The 20422-nt window shown below is 44.7% G+C and overlaps 1 protein-coding gene across 1 annotated transcript in view; it reads right to left on the bottom strand.

Moving 5' to 3' along the window:
* Positions 1-1446: 1446 nt before the first annotated feature.
* LOC139278103 (solute carrier organic anion transporter family member 1C1-like) overlaps positions 1447-20422 on the bottom strand; it is a 75533-nt gene continuing 56557 nt past the window's right edge. The window contains exons 10-14 of the mRNA XM_070896762.1: positions 20149-20314; positions 16339-16517; positions 6185-6249; positions 4097-4214; positions 1447-1624 (exon numbers count right to left, since the gene is read on the bottom strand). Of these exons, the coding sequence (XP_070752863.1) occupies positions 1447-1624; positions 4097-4214; positions 6185-6249; positions 16339-16517; positions 20149-20314 (706 nt within the window). The remainder of the gene's footprint in view (positions 1625-4096; positions 4215-6184; positions 6250-16338; positions 16518-20148; positions 20315-20422) is intronic.

Below are 20422 nucleotides of genomic sequence, written 5' to 3'. Positions count from 1 at the left end.
TAGGAATGCTTCTGTGACTTGCTGGATTCCGTATCCATGGCAGTACTTTGTCCCTTACACTACCATAGTTATATGATTCAAATTCCATCGAAGCTAAGCCTCCTACTTATCCATAATTAGCTTTGGCCAGTATTGTGCTTAGTTACATCTATGCTAGTTGATTTAATTCTGTTTTGTATTTATTCTTGCTCAAGCAGCCTGTTCTGTGTATACAGCAGAATTCAGATAGTCTCGCTCTTGCTCTTTCTCTGCTTACACTGTGGCCGTCTCTATATGATGATCATATGTCAAACTCTTATGTTACATACTATCCTACAGGATTGAGACTTTTGGAACTATTTGGCAGTCTCTACCCTCCCCTTTATCTGATATTTTAACAAACGTATTAAGCTATTTGTCTTAAATGTTAAAATAGCAGACAGAAACATTTCATACAAACACATCAAAGTGTCCATTGCTGATATTACACAGCACAAATTCAACCCTTGTTATCCGACTGGTCTGGGCTGATTTGAGGTGAAAAGATAGCCAGTCAGAGGGTGCGTTAATGTACTGTGCCAGTCCGACGGTGTGTCAATCAACTATGCCAGCTAATCAGAGGATGTGTAAATGCACTGTGTCAGAGAGTCAGAGGGTATGTTAACCAACTGTGTCAGCCAATCAGAGGGTATATTAATCCAGTGTCCCAGCCAATCAGAAGGCGTGTTAATTCAGTGTGCCAGCCAATCAGAAGGTGTGTTAATCCAGTATGCCAGTCCATCAGAGGAAATATTAATCAGACGGTGTAATAATCTAGTGTGCCTGTCAGTCAATGGCTGTAATAATCCAATGTGCCAGCCAATCAAAGGATGTGTTAATCCAATGTGCCAGCAAATCAGAGGATGTGTTAATCCAATGTTCCAGCCAATCAGAGGATGTGTTAATCCAATGTGCCAGCTAATCAGAGTGTGTGTTAATTCAGTGTGCCAGCCAATGAGAGGATGTGTTAATCCAATGTGCCAGCTAATCAGAGTGTGTGTTAATTCAGGGTGTAATAATCCAGTGTTCCAGCCAATCAGAGAATGTGTTCACTCACTGTGCCAGCCAGTCAGACAATGTGTCAATCCACTAAAACAACCGAATATAGCATTACTAATTTCAAATAAGAGTTTTACAGACTAATTGAACATGTTCCTTATAGATAGCTCTTCAGAAAAACTCTATTAGGTAAATATTACAGTTTAACATGCCCAATACAGAGGTTGGCACAACGAGAGTGTGTAACCAAATTTGGGTGAGAAGACCATCAAGGCCATGCATTAGTCTTGAGCACTTCCTGGGAGTGCTAAATTGTAATCGTTACCCCTTCTGTAAAACAGATATGGAACTTTTTGCAAGCTCTTCTCTTTCTCTGTACACTCTATCTGTTCCATAGGTGGCCTCATTGATCACGATCTACAGCATTCATCAAAGGTCGCAATCAATGCGATTGTTATCTTCATTCATAATTGCCAGTTCTGTACATTCAGTGTTCAATTCATTTTTATCTTTTAATAGAAAATGTTTCTTCAGTTGCATGTAAAAAGGAATAAATAGAGCAAAGCAGATTAGTTCAATTCCTGCAGGCACTCCAAGGTAGATATACCTGCAAATATAGAAGGATATCAGAAGAGTTTAAGAAATTACATCATTCGATTGTTCATCTATTTGTTTGAGGTTTAAAACGGATCAAATGAACATTTTAAATCAAGACACAGTCGGTCTTATCCTATAAAATAACACAATGGCCCAGATTTTGCCATCACCGGCGAAGTGACCTCGCCGCTGACCTCGAAGAAAGCTGCCCACACGATCTCTGTGCCATCGATTTTGCCTCTTCCCACGTTAATTTGAATCTGATGCCAAGTCTAGGGGATCCCCAGCATTCAGCAACAGTTGTGGCACCAAGCTGGCTCAGTAGCCAATCACACTGAAGAATTCTCACAGGCGACAAACCATGAAATAAAATGCACTGATATGCCTTCACTTTTTAATCATTTTACAGGGAGCGAAATAAAGATTGGGACATACACACGAGGTTAAGGTAGAAGCTGAAATATCATAAATAAATGTAAGTTAAAAAAAAACATATAATTTTTATTATAATGGACAAATTTGACAGTCCACAAAGATAAAATTAGTTTTTCAGGGCCAGAATGGTTCTTCAGCAGTCATTATGACACAGTACACCATTAAATTCAAGTTACAGCCCATTTAACAAGGCTTAACAGTTTTTTTAACATCACTATTTCAGGGTTAAAGGGAAGTTTCCGGCAGTTCAGTGCTTACCAGCTCTGGGGAGTTCAACTGTGGAGGAGCGGGAAATGACTGACAGCAACCTCTGGATTTCCGCGTTTAACCACATATGTGTGTACTCCAGGAGTCGTTGTCAGTTTCACAGAGTAATGACAGCGAAGACTGACAGTTTCGGCATTTATTACAACCACAAATTCTGGGCCAATAGGGTCGATTTTTGCTCCCGGGCAGGATCGCAGCCGAGTGAGCAGCATGCTCGTTGGGGAGCGGTATCCGGGAGGCTGGGGCGATTTTACCGTCAGGCCCCATTAGCTTGCCGCTCGCCAACTTCCCAACCAAAATCGACCCGAAGTCGGTGGGAAGTCACTGCCTGGTAGTTAAAATCATGCGGTTCGGAGGACACCGCCTGGACCCAGTAAAGTAAATGCATCGGAGGGCTAGGAGAGGTGGATCGCTGTCAAATTACGTCAGTAACTTGAAATATATGCAAACTAACTTCATGTGCAACCCCTGAGGCGCCATGTTACATGACCCATGAAGACAAAAGCATGGACTCCCCAGCCCCAGATTCATTTCTTTACATCCAACCGTTGCTATGGAAATCATAGGCCCCAAAATAACTTCAGCCTGAGGCCAAGGCAGTTACCCTTCAGCACTGACTCTGCCAGGCTATGCCTGCTCAATAGGAGAGTACCTTGTTTACAAGAGTCTGGGGAGCACCTTTGCCACTACAGGTGCATTTCAGAAATCCGCCAGTCCCACGCTGAAAGAAACTCTGGTCTAGGCTGCCATTTGGGGAGGTGGATGCCAGATTCCTCATCCCCACTTCCGTTCAGCAAAATCATTTTTGTGCTGATACTGAAAATTCCTGGAAAAAAATGCACCTGAGCTTTGGTGGGGAGTGGGGGGGGCGGGTCCTGACATTGAACCACTCATCCCGGTCAAGCCCACTTGCACCCTTCTGGCGATCGGCTTGCCTCACCTCGCTGGCAATCTCCAATCTCATGCCAGGTCCCACAGAGGCCAAGGATGTGGGAATTCCCGGTGTAGAAAGGCCCAGCCCCTCCCCCTTTGTATCACTGGCCTTGTAAGAGGTGGATGGACGCTCTGTCCCTACTAGGCCAAGCGAGAGCCTCCCAGGGTAAGTCAGGAGCTGCCCTATCTTGGCTGCTCCGCCTAATTCCACCAGGAGTATAGCGGGACCTCCCCAGCATAAATTCATCCACTTTCATTCCTTCCACAGTGAAAATGGCAACCACAGCAGGAGGGGCGAAGGAGTGCCAGGAGTTTGTAGATCGAAGTGACCAGGGCCCAGGTGAGGCATGAGTTTGGGCCCAGAAGAGGCGAGGGCCCAGGGGTAGCATGGGCCAGCCCACACTGCGATATGTGTGCACACTAGGTCCGTGCAGCAGAGCTGGTCTCCAGTTGTCTTGGGTAATCCTTGCCACTGGACCAAGACCTAGCTCTGTCAAGCCCGTGTGATGGCTGGTGTGCAACGGCCATCACACGTTTAATAAATCCACCCACAGGCATCTTCCACCCTTCAAGATGTAGTTCGGGACCTGGAATATTAGGCCCTTCATTGAAACACCTGTGAACTCATCCTTTTTTGGCATGGAAGAAAGTCATCCTCGTTTCGAGGGACTGCCTATGATGATGATGGCTATTGTAGAAGTTTGATAACACAGTTACTCGATTGTTGTGAGGCTCCGTTTAAATGGACTAAAGCTGTACCAGCTACTCAGAACCTAGTGCAATGATTGGCTGCTGTGCCACCATCATTTAGACTGGACCTAACAACCATTTGGAAATAACAACAAACCTGAACGCATCCGTGTCATACATCCTGCAAGCCCCTCGGCCCCCACATCTCTTGGTCCCCCATTTCAGACACGTTGTGTCTATCAAAGCTCCAAAGTAAATCGGAGCAGGAATTCCAGCTGGAACAGAAGGAAAAGGACTCTGTGTTGGAAAGACGTGGACGTTTGCAAATAACATTTGAAACAACAACTTGCATTTATATAGCACCTTTAATGTAGTGAAACATCCCAAGGTGCTTCACAGGAGAGTTATCAGACAAAGATTAACAGCGAGTCAAAGAAGGAGACATTAGGAAAGGTGACAAGGAGGCAGCTATTAAGGACTGTCTTAAAGGAGGGGAGAGAGGTAGTGAGGGAATTCAAGCTCACCGGGCCTAGACGGCTGAAGGCACAGACACCAATAGTGGTGCGAGCATAGGAACAGACATAGGGGCATCAGAACAGGTGTTGGTTATTCAGCCGCTCAAGCCAGTTACACGAAAGAAGTGGAGGATGCACAAGAGGTCAGAATTTGAGGAACGCAGTTTTCGGGGGGTTGTAGAGCTGAAGGAGGTTACTGAGATTGGGTGGGGTGAGGATATAGAGTGATTGGCAGACAAGGCTGAGAATTTTAAAAATTGATCTGTTGCCAATGTTGTCCAGCGAGCACAGGGGTGATGGATGAACAGGACTTGGATACGGGCAGCAGCATTTTGGATGAGCTCAAAACAGCTGCAATGCACATAAAGTTCAGCAGTCCTGACATCCTAACTACATAAGACTTGAAGCACCACGACATGAATTCAAAGGTGAGGGCCTATGTGCACAAGTGGAGCTTGTCTTCTTCTGCCTTGGATACCAGTATTTATTTAAATCAAGTTAGTCTGATGTTTTCTTTCATTCTCTGTTGCCTTTTTCTGATCATGAACATCAATAATTCATAATTCATCACTGCAAACGTTTTGTTTCGTCAGCAGAATAGTTAATTCCCATAGGTTTTGGAATATCACACATTTCCCTTGTCACAGTCTGATCAGGTGTCTGAAGCACTGCTTTTAGATACCTCATAGGGCTAGATTTTCCTATGAGCCCCTCAACACCCGATTGCCCACTCAGAAAAACTACTAACGTTCGGTGAGTAACGCTGGTGAGAATTTCCACTTTTATGTTTAAAGTAATTAAAACTAATCGCCCGGTGAGAAAGTGGGCATTGCACCTTTATTGTCGGTGGTTTTCTCGGCGATTAAGGGGAAACTAAGTTAAATGGGCAGTCGTTACCGGAATGGACGGTAAGTATTTAAAATTTAGTCCGAGGCTGCGGTTGGGCCTAGGGAGGGGGGAAATCTTTAAAAAAAATATCTCAATTAAAAAAAATAAAAACATAAAAAGCATTTCCAAGACAGTTTTACACCTAATCGCCATTTTAAAATTAAAAAAAAATAAATAATGAACCTTTAACTTACCTTTCTTTGCAGCGTACTTACCTACCATCCTGTTGAAGCAGCTTTTACAGGGCGGTTCCTTCGGTGATCTGGACGGGCTTCCGTTGAGGCCAAACTTATGCCCTGGCGATTTTTCTCGCCGTTGCATGTCGGCGGTTTGGCTCCTGGCGGGCGTTTTCAGATTTGGGCGCTATCCCTAAAAAACTAAGGGGGAAACTTTCGCCGGGCGGAAAAACAGGCTGAGACCGCTGAGAAAATCGCCGAGAACCTGCCGAAAATGATAGGAAAGTCTAGCCCTAAGTCTTTCATAATGATCAATAAACATCTTAAATGTTTGCGAATAATTCCTCTGCTCATTATTTCTAGTGAAAGCCTGAGATAAGAAAAAACATTTTTCATCCAAAAAATACCAGTGGAAATCTGCCTAAACACACTTACATACAAGACTAATTTTAACCTAACCTGCCTGATGTGAATGGGAGGAGTTCCAGTTGGATGCCTGATTTACACACCGTCCCATTTTACACAGCATTGACTTCAAGAGAGCGTAAAATTGGGCGGGGTAAAAATCGGCCATCCCATTCTCGTCGGGTGGGTTAGGTTTCAATTGAGGCTTTTATTTCTGTTTGAAAATTCCTTTCAAAATACAGTTAACATGACGAGACTCACCGAGCATTCTCACAATCAGACTGTACATGCCTATTGCCAGTGGTTTCAGCTCTGGTTCAATGGACCTAATGGAAGCAACAGATCGGTTAAATCAGCGTCAGGACAATGAAATATTGCCCAAACTCTCCAGCAGCAGTACTTAGTCTTGATATGTTGATACGGTAGAGGAGGTGAGGAGGGAGGAAGCTTCTGTGGAGCATAAACACTGGCATTGACTAATTAGGCCGAAAGGCCTGTTTCTGTGCTGTAAATTCTATATATAATTCTACTTGCTGGCTCTTCACCAGTGACAAACTTTACTATTATGGTTGTGTGGGACACTAATATTTTCACATTCTTAGCTCGGTCTCAAAGGAGTTGATAACTACTCAACAAAGGCTTTATCCCATAGCTCTCGCCTTTATCCTCAAGATCGGGCCTTTGACGCCTCTTCCGTCTCTCTAGGTATTAGCCATAGTTCAGTGGTAACATTCCTGTCTGTGAGCCCGAAGGTTGTGAACTCAAGTCCCACTCCAGAGATTAGAGCGCATAATCTGGGCTGCCACTCCAGTACTGAGGGAACCTCCGCTGCACTGTCGGAGCTGCCGTCTTTCAAATGAGATGTTAAAGCGAGGCTCCATCTGCCCTTTCAAGTGGATGTCAAAGATCCCACGGCACTATTCGAAGACGAGCAGGGGCGTTATCCCCGGTGTCGTGACAATATTTATCCCCCAACCAACAGCTAAAAATCAGATGATTAATCTCATTACTGTTTATGGGACCTTGCTGTGCGCAAATTGACTGCCGTGTTTATTACATTACAATAGTGGCTACACCATAAAAGTTGACTGTAAAGCACTATGAGACGTCCCGAGGCCGTAAAAGACGCTATATAAATGCAAGTATTTTCTTTTTTTATAATTACACAGTGGTCATATTCAGTGCAACAGACTTTGTGGAGATCTGATTAAAACAACTTTCCTTATTAGATTCTCCATTGAGAACAGTTCCCTGTATGTTTAATATTTACAACAACATACCTGCTTAAATGTACAGTCATGTCTGTTCAATTTAAGTCCACAGTTGTTAAAAGCCAAACTTCTTCTCTACAGAATTACTGTCATGGGTAGAACAGGTAGAATTATTTCTCCTTCATGGTCTGTTCTTTTGCAGTCTGCTCACACACATGCGCACTTCAACATGTTAATGTAGCCCATCTTCACATTTGCTATGAATTCTCATCTATATTTAGTCCCTTTAGCACGTCATCCCTCACTCACTAACACCCAGAGTCGGGCTCCTGTAAACAGCACACTTTAAAGTTCTTAACTTGTCCCACACCAGCCTATTACCATAATTACAAAGCAGCATTTTTCTAAATTAATTTTTGCTGTATAATTCATAATTATTTTGAGTGTTTAACTCAGGTAAGTGCAGAATCACGATCATACAATTAATACAATTACAACTGTATGATAGGTGAATCCATATGTCATTAAACTAGCTTTCCATAAAAATTATTGCCTGAACAGGTTTTAACTATAAATTATATAATTACTCCAATAACAATTTAACAAAATACTTTATTTGTGTAAGGATCTATATTGCATGGATTTGTCACAGATTCATAGAATAATTTGCATTTACAGCACAGAAGGAGGCCATTCGACCCATTGTGTCAATGCTGGCTGAAAAACAGCTATCCAGCCTAATCCCACTTTCCAGCTCTTGATCCGTGTATTTGCTTCAAGGGTTCTTTGCTTAAGAATTCATAGCAACATATTGCAATTAAGAACTAGTTGGTTTATTAGCAAACGGTTTAACAATCACACTACACATTACATCCACCAGGCTCACAACCACCTGCCTCATTATGGATTCCCTGAACCCAACTGACTGGGGTTTTATTGAGTCTTGTGAACATCACATGACTGGCTAAGCCACTCCCTACTCAATAGCTCTACAAGCCGGTGAGCATATTCACAGATGCATACATGACAGTCTGTAGCCCTGTAGGTTACGGCACTTCAAGTACGTATCCAATTATTTCTTAAATATGATGAGGATTTCTGCCTCTACCACCCTTTCAGTCAGTGATTTCCAGACCTCCACCACCCTCTGGGTGAAAAACATTCTCCTCAACTCCCCTCTAACCTTCTATCAATTACTTTAAATCTATGCCCCCTGGTTATTGACCCCTCTGCTAGGGGAAATAGGTCCTTCCTATCCACTCTATCTAGGCCCCTTATAAATGTATACACCTCAATCAAGTCTCCCTGGCCTCCTCTGTTCCGAAGAAAACAACCCCAGCCTATCCAAGTAATTTATTTGCATGTAATTGCTAGTTACAATGTCACCCAATATGTTAATTGGGCACAATAACACTTTGAGAATTGGAATTAATTAGTGAAATCATAATATAGATTATGAGAGCTCATTCTGTTTGATGGGTGTTAATGGGTTTAATTTAAGTGGAGTGAGTTTATGCAGTCTCCTAGTGCACTTCAGAACAAATTGCCCAAACAATTCTTAATCAGTGCAAAATAAAACCAAGCGACAGAAGCATTTTAATGATTGTATATACAGTTATTAATATGCTTAATACACATATATTATACAATTGATAAAATACTTCTATGATAATTTTCTTTTAATATATGCATTCAATTAATAAGAATGCAATTTTAAAAGTTGATGGTTTTGCTGTTTGATGAGGAATCATACGTGAACCAGGACACGGTGAGAAAACAATAATTACACAGAATATGCCGAACAGTTAAAATCCATCAAAAGATTTTGTTAGGTCACATCCACTGTGATTCGATTTGTGTACCTGGCTCCTGCGGCCTCGAAATTCGTCTCGGGGAGTGGCGCTAAATGGGCAGTATTGGATCGCCCGCCCGTTATACACAGCGCCTGATGTTCAGTTCCATTGTAAACTCCCACCCCTCCCTGCTCTGGCCTACATGTGATTCTACTTCCACATGATGTGGTTGATTCTTAATGGCGTCGGGGCAAGTAGGGCATTAAGAGTACATAAAGACTGCCATACCACTGCCACCCACATTCCAATAAACAAGACCTTGGGATGGGCGGATCCAGTGGCACATTCCTTTGAAACTTCAGAGTGTGGCTTATCCTCCAAGGGGACCAATCAGAAATAAGGGGTGGAGCCTGTTGGCCATTTTTGCAGTAAAAAACAAGTATAACAATTATAAGGTATCACATACAGCATGGCTTCGGAACAGCACACCCTACTGTGCAAATTCATATTTTTCTTCCCCCTCTGCCATCAGGCCTAATTTACACATGGCCTCAGTATTAACGATCTGTATAATGTAGCATTATCATTGTGCTAATTGGGGCTTTCGATGTATTTTTCAGCTATTGCTAGTATCTGTCTAGAAGTTCCACTTTGGTGATAGTGAGGATCAAGGAGAAACTGTTTGCAAGGCAGGATGGTCGGTAACCAGAGGACAGAGATTTAAGATAATTAGCAAAAAAGCCTGGGGGAAGATGAGGAGAATGTTCTTTACTCAGCGAGTTGTTGTGATATGGAATGTGTTATATATGTAAACTTGTATTTACTTTGTACAGCCACCAGAGGGCTCATCCCCTGGAGTCCCAAGGGATCCCAGGTATTTAAGGAGACTTCACAGGTTGGAGAGGCACTCTGGAGACCTGCAATAAAAGACTAAGGTCACACTTTACTTTGAGCTCACAGTGTTCAGTCTGACGCTTTCTCCATACACAACAACTGCCGACCAGATACAGATAGAGAACCCGAAGATACAGAGAACAGTGGGCATCCTGGAGAAATTCTCAGAGGGAGATGATTGGGAAACTTTTGTGGAGCGACTCGACCAATACTTCGTGGCCAACGAACTAGATGGGGAAGGGAGCGCTGACAAACGAAGGGTGATCCTCCTCACCGTCTGTGGGGCACCAATGTATGGCCTCATGAGGAATCTGCTCACTCCAGCGAAACCCATGGAGAAATCATACAACGATTTGTGCACACTGGTCCGAGAGCATTTGAACCTGAAGGAAAGCGTTCTGATGGCAAGGTACCAGTTCTACACCTACAAAAGGTCTGAAGGCCAGGAAGTGGTGAGTTATGTCGCCGAGCTAAGAAGCCTTGCAGCACATTGCGAATTTGAAGGACATTTTGAGCACATGCTCAGAGACTTTTTCGTACTTGGCATTGGCCACGAAACCATACTTCGCAAACTTTTGACTGTAGAGACCCCAACCTTGAGTAAGGCCATAGCGATAGCCCAGGCCTTCATTGCCACCAGTGACAATACTAAGCAAATCTCAAGTTCTGCTACAAGTACTGTAAACAAAGTGATGTTGTTTTCGAATCGTAATGTACAGGGCAGGTCACACATACCTGCAGCTACATGTCCGCCATCAGAGTCCACCATCAAGGGTGATGAATGCAATGCCATTAACACCTTGTTGATGCTGCGGGGGTGATCATTGTTTCCATTCATGCCGATTCAAAGAGTACATTTGCAAGGGCTGTGGAACAATAGGACACCTCCAATGAGTGTGCAGGCGAGCTGCTAAGCCTGTTAAACTTGCAAACCACCATGTTGCAGAGGAGGACAGATCCATGGAGGATCATGACGAACCAGAGCCTCAGATTGAGGAGGCAGAGGTACAAGGGATGCACACATTCACCACGAATTGTCCCCCGATAATGCTGAATGTTGAACTAAATGGACTCTCGGTGTCAATGGAGTTAGACACGGGCACGAGCCAGTCCATCATGGGCAAAAAGACTTTCAAAAGGTTGTGGTGCAACAAGGCCTTAAGGCCAGTCTTAACTCCAGTTCACATGAAACTAAGAACTTACACGAAAGAACTGATACCTGTAATCAGCAGTGCTACCGTAAAGGTCTCCTACGATGGAGCGGTGCACAAGCTACCACTCTGGGTGGTACCAGACAATGGTCCCACACTGCTCGGCAGGAGCTGGCTGGGAAAGATACGCTGGAACTGGGACGACGTCCAAGCGCTATCGCACGCTGACGACACTTCGTGTGCCCAGGTCTTAACAAATTTCCTTCGCTGTTCAAACCAGGCATCGGGAAATTCCAAGGAACAAAAGGGCAGATCCACCTAATTCCGGGGGTGCGACCCATCCATCACAAGGCGAGAGCAGTACCGTACATGATGAGAGAAAGGATAGAGATCGAGCTAGACCAGTTGCAAAGAGAGGGAATCATTTCCCCGATCGAGTTCAATGAGTGTGACAGTCCTATCGTCCCAGTCCTCAAGGGAGACGGCACCATCTGAATCTGTGGCGATTACAAAGTAACTATCAATCGTTTCTCCCTGCAGGGCCACTAACAAAGGCCGACGACTTCTTTGCAATGCTGGCGGGAGGAAAGACGTTCACGAAGCTGAAGCTGACTTTAGCCTACATGACGCAGGAACACAGGAACTGGAGGAATCATCGAAGGCCCTCATCTGCATCAACATGCACAAAAGTCTTTTTGTTTATAACAGATGCCCGTTTGGAATCCAATCGGCAGTGGCAATATTCCAGAGAAACTTGGAAAGCTTACTGAAGTCGGTCCCACAAACCGTGGTCTTCCAGGATGACATCTTGGTCACAGGTCGGAACACAGTCGAGCATCTGCAGAACCCGGAGGAGGTAGTTAGTCGACTCAACCGCGTGGGGCTCAGGTTAAAATGCTCGAAGTGCATTTTGCTGGCGCCTGAAGTGGAGTTCCTGGGAAGGAGGATTGCAGCGGATGGCATCAGGCTCACCAATGCGAAGACGGAGGCAATCGAGAACGCACTGAGGCCACAGAACGTGACGGAGCTGTGGTCATTTCTGGGACTCCTGAACTACTTTTGTAACTTCTTACCGGGTCTCAGCATACTGTTAGAACCACTAGATGTCTCACTATGAAAAGGGGACAAATGGGTTTGGGGCAAAAGCCAAGAAAATGCCTTTGTAAAAGCGAAAAAATTGTTATGCTCAAACAAATTGCTTGTGTTGTGTGATCCATGTAAGCGTTGCTACTAGCATGTGAAATTCGAATTGGAAACTGACCATAAGCCACTTATATCCCTGTTCTCCGAGAGTAAAGGGATAAATATCAATGCATCGGCCCGCATCCAGAGATGGGCGCTCATGTTGTCCACATACAACTACACCATCCGCCACAGGCCAGGCACAGAAAACCGCCAATGTTCTCAGTAGGCTGCCATTACCCACCACGGGGGTGGAAATGGTGCAGCCCGCAGATCTAGCCCATGGTTATGGAAGCATTTGAGAGTGAGCAATCAACCGTCACTGCCCGGCAGATCAAAACCTGGACAAGCCAGGACCCCTTATTATCTGTAGTCAAAAGCTGTGTGCTTCACGGGAGTTGGTCCAGTGTCCAAGTGGAAATGCAGGAACAGATAAAGCCGTTCCAGCGGCGCAAAGATGAAATGTCTATACAGGCAGACTGCCTTCTGCGGGGCAATCGGGTAGTGGTCCCCAAGAAGGGCAGAGAGACCTTCATCAATGACCTCCACAGTACCCACACAGGCATCGTAATGATGAAAGCGATAGCCAGATCCCACATGTGGTGGCCCGGTATCGATGCGGACTTAGAGTCCTGCGTTCACAGCTGTAATACAATGTACCTAGGGAGGCGCGCTAAGTTTATGGTCTTGGCCCTCCAAACCGTGGTTTAGGGTACACATCGACTATGCAGGCCCATTCTTGGATAAAATATTCCTTGTGGTTGTAAATGCATACTCCAAGTGGATTGTATGTGAGATAATGTTGGCTAGCACGTCCGCTGCCACTACCGAAAGCCTGCGACCATGCTTGCCACACACAGCCTGCCCGATGTCCTGGTGAACGACAACGGGCCATGTTTTACCAGTGCTGAGTTCAAAGAATTCATGACCTGTAACGGGATCAAACATGTCACATCTGCCCCGTTCAAACCAGTATCCAATGGTCAGGCAGAGAGAGCAGTGCAAACCATCAAGCAAGGCTTGAAGTGGGTAACAGAAGGCTCAATGCAGACTTGCCTATCCCAAGTCCTACTTAGCTACCGCATGAGACCCCATTCACTCACTGGGATCCCACCTGCTGAATTGCTCATGAAACGTGCACTTAAGACAAGGCTCTCGTTAGTTCACCCTGATCTACATGAACAGGTAGAGAGCAGGCAGCTTCAACAAAGTGCATACCATGATAGCACAAATGTGTCTTGCGAGATTGAAATCAATGATCCTGTATTTGTATTAAATTATGGACAAGGTCCCAAGTGGCTTCCCAACACTGTTGTGGCCAAAGAGGGGAGCAAGGTGTTTCAGTCAAACTTTCAAATGGACTCATTCATCGGAAACACTTGGACCAAATCAAACTCAGATTCAAGGACTATCCTGAGCAACCCACCTTGGTCCCTATCTTTTTTGATCCCCCAACATACACACAGTGGCAACCGGCACCATGGTTGACCACGAAGCAGAACCCATCATCCATAGCAGCTCAGCAGGGCCCAACACACCAGGCAGCCCAGCAAGGCCAGCTGCACAACAGCCCAGCGAGGGCCCAACAAATGATTCAACAATACCAGCTTTCATACCGAGACGATCAACCAGGGCAAGAAGGGCCCCAGATCGACTCACATTGTAAATAGTTATACTATTGACTTTGGGGGGGAATGTTGTTATATATGTAAACTTGTATTTACTCTGTTCAGCCACCAGGGGGCTCATCCACTGGAGTCCCAGGGGATCCCATAATCCCTTGGGAGCACTGGTATTTAAGGAGGCTTCACAGGTTGGAGAGGCACTCTGGAGACCTGCAATAAAAGACTACGGTCACACTTTACTTTGAGCTCACAGTGTTCAGTCTGATTTTTTCTTCATACACAACAGAATGCATTGCTTGAAAGAGCGATGTATACTTAAAAAGGAAAAAAATGGTAGCTGAATAGCCCCCTTCTGTGTTCTATGATTCTATAGTACCTTTCACAACTTCAGGAAGTCCCAAACGCTTTACAATCTTTGTTGTAATGTAGGAATTGTGGCAGCTAATTTGCACCTAGTGAGATCCTACAAATATGTGCTCAAGTTCATGAAGTGGGACTTGATCGCACAACTTTCTGACTCATGGGCAAGAGTGCCAAGACTGACATTTAAACAGAAATATTGCAGATCTCTAGATTTTTCTCCCTAAACCTCTTGGCCTCAACCACTACCCACTCATTTCATCATCACCATAGGCAGTCCCTCGAAATCGAGGAAGACTTGCTTCCACGCTTAACATGAGTTCTTAGGTGGCTGTACAGTCCAATACGAAAACCACAGTCTCTGTCACAGGTGGGACAGATAGTCATTGAAGGAAGGGGTGGGTGGGACAGGTTTGCCGCACGCTCTTTCCGCTGCCTGCGCTTGATTTCTGCACGCTCTCGGCGACGAGACTCGAGGTGCTCAGCGCCTTCCCGGATGCGCTTCCTCCACTTAGGGCGGTCTTTGGCCAGGTTCTCCCAGGTGTCAGTGGGGATGTTGCACTTTATCAGGGAGGCTTTGAGGGTGTTCTTGTAATGTTTCTGCTGCCCACCTTTGGCTCGTTTGCCGTGAAGGAGTTTCGAGTAGAGCGCATGCTTTGGGAGTCTCGTGTCTGGCATGTGAACTATGAGGCATGCCCAGCGGAGCTGATCAAGTGTGGTCAGTGCTTCGATGCTGGGGATGTTGGCCTGGTCGAGGACGCAAATGTTGGTGCATCTGTCCTCCCAGGGGATTTGTAGGATCTTGCAGAGACATCGTTGGTGGTATTTCTCCAGCGACTTCAGGTGTCTACTGTACAGACCTTATACATGGCTTCTTTGACCTCACAAAGGCTTTTGACACTGTCAACCGCGAGGGTCTATGGAGCGTCCTCCTCCGTTTCGGATGCCCCCAAAAGTTCATCACCATCCTCCGCCTGCTCCATGACGACATGTAGGCCATGATCCTTACCAATGGATCCATTACTGATCCAATCCACGTCCGGACCGGGGTCAAACAGGGCTGCGGCATCGCCCCAAACCTCTTTTCAATCTTCCTCGCTGCCATGCTCCATCCTACAGTCGATAAGCTCCCCGCTGGAGTGGAACTAAACTACAGAACCAGTGGGAAGCTGTTCAACCTACGCCATCTTCAGGCCAGGTCCAAGACAACCCCAACCTCTTTCGTCGAGCTGCAGTACACGGACGATGCCTGCGTCTGCGCACATACAGAGACTGAACTCCAAGACATAGTCGACGTATTTACTGAGGGGTACAAAAGCATGGGTCTTACGATAAACATCAGCAAGACAACGGTCCTCCACCAGCCTGTCCTTACCGCACAGCACTGTCCCCCAGTCATCAAGATCCACAGCGCGGCCCTGGACAACGTGGACCACTTCCCATTTCTCGGGCGCCTCCACTCATTTAAAGAGCTACTCAAAACCCATCTCTGAACCCCTCCTTACCATGCCCTCCTGACTTACATTTGTTTTTCTTATGACTATCTATTAGCACTTTTGGTATGCTCTTTATGTTAAAGGCACTATTTAAGTGGTATCTCTCACTGTTGTTATAGACAGACAGAACCTGCATCGAACATCTACACCATAACTAAAATACCTGCCGAAGTGACCTGGGTTTCAGGACTCAGCAGGAAGTCAGTCAGAATTCCACCATCTCCAGCAGCCAGTGAAGCCGATGGAGTCAAAGCACCAGGACGAGCACTAACTATAAGTGTAGCAATGAAAGTGTCAACGACCTAGAAAGTTTATACTCATAACTCCACCACATGCTACCCGCGGGTTCATTGCAGAGTTCAGAAAAACGTCCTTATCATTGCCATAATTACTGTATATGGAACCATATCCAATGCTTTTTGAAATCCATATAAACCACATCCACTGTATTTCCTTTATCGATCCTCTGTTATTTCTTCAAAGAATTTGATCAGATTGGTCAAGCAGGACCTGCCTTTTAGATACCGTGCTGATTGGTTTTGACTAAGTCACGTTTCTTCACATGCTTAGTAATTTCTTCCCGTATTACAAGAGGATTTCCACCATATCAGAGGTCCCTTTGTAGCACCTGGGAACTAACTCACCGCGTGCGCAGTCCCTTTAAATCGCCAAATTCCAACCATTTAGCCAATAAAGATTTTACCTCATCAGTATCTCAAACTCCGCCATAGCTCCCAACGAATAGGTGAAAGATTCGATCACTGTTACCGCCAAGTAATATGGAAAGACTTTGTTGCAGTCAGCACCTCTTGGGCACTGCCCCAGGATCGCAGAAGAATTGACAGATGTCAAATGGGAAATACAGCTGCAGTTGTGGAACTCCTGTGTAGAAAAGGACCAAAGTCCAGATGTTACTGGGAGAAAAGAACGGATGAGAAATGATGATTACATTTCTGTTTGGTACTTGGATTCACAATACTACTTTCGATCAAGATTTCTTAACGGTATACAGTGTTCAGCTCCATTTGCAATTCCTCAGACAATGAACCAGTCCATGCCCGCATGCAGCATGACCTGGACAGCATCCAGGCTTGGATTCATAAGTGGCAAGTAACATTCATGCCACACAACTACCAAGCAATGATCATCTCCAACGAGAGAGCGATTAAGCACCTCCTCTTGACATTCACTGGCATTACCATTGTCGAATCCCCCACCATCAACATTCTGGGCATCAACATTGATCAGTAATACAACTGGACAAGCCACATAAATGCCATGGCTACTAGTGCAGGTCAGAGGTTGGGTATTCTATGGTGAGTGGCCCACCTTCTGACTCCCCAAAGCCTCTCCACCACCATAAGGTACAGGTCAGGAGTGTGATGAAATACTTGCCTGGATGGGTGCAGTTACAACAGCACACAAGGACAAAGCAGTCCGCTTGATCAGCACCCCATTCAGCAGCTTAAACATCCATTCAGTCCAATGCAAATATATCCTTCCTTAAGTACGGAGACCAAAACTGTATGCAGTACTCTAGGTGTGGCCTTACCAATACCCTGTACAGTTGTAGCAGGATTTCTCTGCTGTTATACTCCATCCCGCTTGCAATAAAGGCCAACATTCTATTTGCCTTCCTGATTACTTGCTGTACCTGCATACTAACTTTTTGTGTTTCATGCACAAGGACCCCCAGGTCCCTCTGTACTGCAACACTTTACAATTGTTCTCCATTTAAATTATAATTTGCTTTTCTATGTTTTCTGATAAAGTGGATAACTTCACATTTTCCCACATTATACTCCATCTGCCAAATTTTTGCCCACTCACTTAGCCTGTCTATATCCCTTTGCAGTTTTCTTGTGTCCTCCTCATAATTTGCTCTCCCACCCAAACTTGGCTGCATTACACTCGGTCCCTTCATCCAAGTCATTAATATAGATTGTAAATAGTTGAGGCCCCAGCACCGATCCCTGCAACACCCTACCAGTTGCATGGTATCCCCACCACCTCCAAGCTCCCTCTCCAAATCACACACCATCCCAACTTGGACACATATCACTGTTCCTTCATCATCGCTAGGTCAAAATCCTGGAATTCTCTACCTGATTGCTTTTGGGAGCATCTTCACCACACGGACTGCAGCAGTTCAAGAAGAAGGCCCACCACCACCTTCTCAAGGGTAACTAGGCATGGGCAATAAATACCTACCTTGCCAGCGACACCCAAATCCCGTGAATGAATAAATTTTTTAAAAGTTAGCATTGAGCCACATCATAGGGTAAAAATGGTAAATATTTCTAAAATATCTTCATTACTTCTCTTTGCTGCTCCATTAACACAATGGTCCTGGATAAGTTCAGATACAATATGGGTTTTTTTGAAGCAATTCATGCAAATATGCCTGATATCTTCTTGGATATACAATAGCCCCCCTTGGATATACATATGTAGAGCATAAGAATTGGGAGCAGGAGTAGGCCATTCAAGCCTGCTCTGCCATTCAATAAGATTATGGCTGATCTTGTACCTAAACTCCATTTGTCTGCACTATCCCCATATCCCTTGATTCCCTTAATATTCAAAAATCTATCGATGTCTGACTTGAATATACTCAAAGGCTGAGCCTCCACAGCTCCATGAGGTTGAGAATTTCAAATATTGACCATCCTCTGAATGAAGATGTTTCTCCTCATCTCAGTCCTCATTATTCTGAGATTGTGACCCCTGGTCCTAGACTCCCCAGCCAGGGGTAACATCTTCCCTGCATCTACCCTGTCAAGTCGTGTAAGACTTATGTATGTTTCAATGAGATCACCTCAGCAATGTAGCAATATGAGATCATTAACAGTAACCCTCATTGTCTACTGTGGCACTTCTCCAAGTTTTCAGATGACATTAAGCTGGGTGACAGTGCAAGCTGCGAGGAGAATGCTAGGAGGCTGCAGGGAGACTTGGACAGGTTAGGTGAATGGGCAAATGCATGGCAGATGCATTATAATGTGGATAAGTGTGAGGTTATCCACTTTGGTGGCAAAAACAGGAGGGCAGATTATTATCTGAATGGTGACAGATTAGTAAAAGGTGAGGTGCAACGAGACCTGGGTGTCATAGTACACCAGTCATTGAAAGCAGGCAGTAAAGAAAGCAAATGGCATGTTGGCCTTCATAGCGAGAGGATTTGAGTATAGGAACAGAGAGGTCTGACTGCAGTTGTACAGGGCCTTGGTGAGACCACACCTTGAGTATTGTGTGCAGTTTTGGTCTCCTAATCTGAGGAAGGACATTCTTGCTATTGAGGGAGTGCAGTGAAGTTTCACCAGACTGATTCCCGGAATGGCAGAACTGACATAGGAAGAAAGACTGGATCGACTAGGCTTATATTCACTGGAATTTAGAAGAATGAGAGGGGATCTTACAGAAACATATAAAATTCTGATGAGATTGGACAGGTTAGATGCAGGAAGAATGTTCCTGATGTTGGGGAAGTCCAGAACCAGGGGTCACAGTCTAAGGATAAGGGGTAAGCCATTTAGGACCGAGATGAGGAGAAACTTCTTCACTCAGAGAATTGTGAAGCTGTGGAATTCTCTACCACAGAAAGTTGTTGAGGCCAGTTAATTAGATATATTCAAGAGGGAGTTAGATGTGGCCCTTACGGCTAAAGGGATCAAGGGGTATGGAGAGAAAGCAGGAATGGGGTACTGCAGTTGTATGATCAGCCATGATCATATTGAATGGTGGTGCAGGCTCGAAGGGCTGAATGGCCTACTCCTGCACCTATTTTCGATGTTTCTATGTTTCTTCAACTCAGAGAGCCTCTTCCATCCATCCTTCCATGGGAAGTGGCTGGTTGTCATCATACTCACCCTTTGCAGAATCATCGCTCCATGTCTGCCGGCCCCTATGTTAAGCAGTTGGTTGCTCTTCAGCCCTGTGGAAGGGGTTTCATCGTTCCTTCACACAGTCTACTATAATCCATGGGGCCTGTCAGTGAAACAGCCTTCTTGAGAGCTCCAGTTTGTTTGTCCCACTAAATATTATTTATGCTGGCTGCGTACCAATTTGGAATGTTCAAATAATTCAATAGAAGCAGACATAGACTGGTTACAGAAAGCTCACTGAACAAAGTTGCACACTCTTGCAAGTGTGAGAAAAATTAACTTCCATTTAATGCACATGTTAAGGGGAATTATCTCCCTCACTGTCCATTTGAACTCTATGTTCATAAAGCCAGTGATTAACTTTCCTTAGCAAGTTAGCAATCAGAGTAGACAATCAGAGTTAATGTGACAGGTTTCCAAATGCTGATGTTACTACTCTTCTTCAATATATCAAAAAAAAATGTAAAGACTAGATGTAATTACATTTCATTTTATTTTTGAAAACTAAACCTAAGCATTTTAATATCGGCCTTCTAAAATCCAGTCACAAATAGTTTCCATTATATCGCAAACCAGTTCTTGGAATGAACCTACAGTTACCTTATCAAATGGATCAAATATGTCCTTACCATCTTTCGTCTTGTTCCATTCGATGATTTGCATCCAGCAAGACAAGGAGAAACATACGTCATCCCGTTTCTAGCACAGACAGGTTCCCACTGTGTACTCGAACACATGCAGCCAACGTTACATTCAGAGAATAAACTGTGCTCCTCATACGAGCTCTGTGTTATCCTGGGGAAAAAAGTATCCTCCATTGTGCTAAAATGTTCAAAGCTTGTTCTGAACTTAATGAGAAAAGAAATACAGCAAATCAACTGACTGAGAACTGAGCAAAACAGC

The sequence above is a fragment of the Pristiophorus japonicus genome, chromosome 13, assembly GCF_044704955.1.
Source record: "Pristiophorus japonicus isolate sPriJap1 chromosome 13, sPriJap1.hap1, whole genome shotgun sequence".
NCBI classification, from domain to species: Eukaryota; Metazoa; Chordata; class Chondrichthyes; family Pristiophoridae; genus Pristiophorus; species Pristiophorus japonicus.
This window is presented reverse-complemented; position numbering and strand designations above follow the sequence as displayed.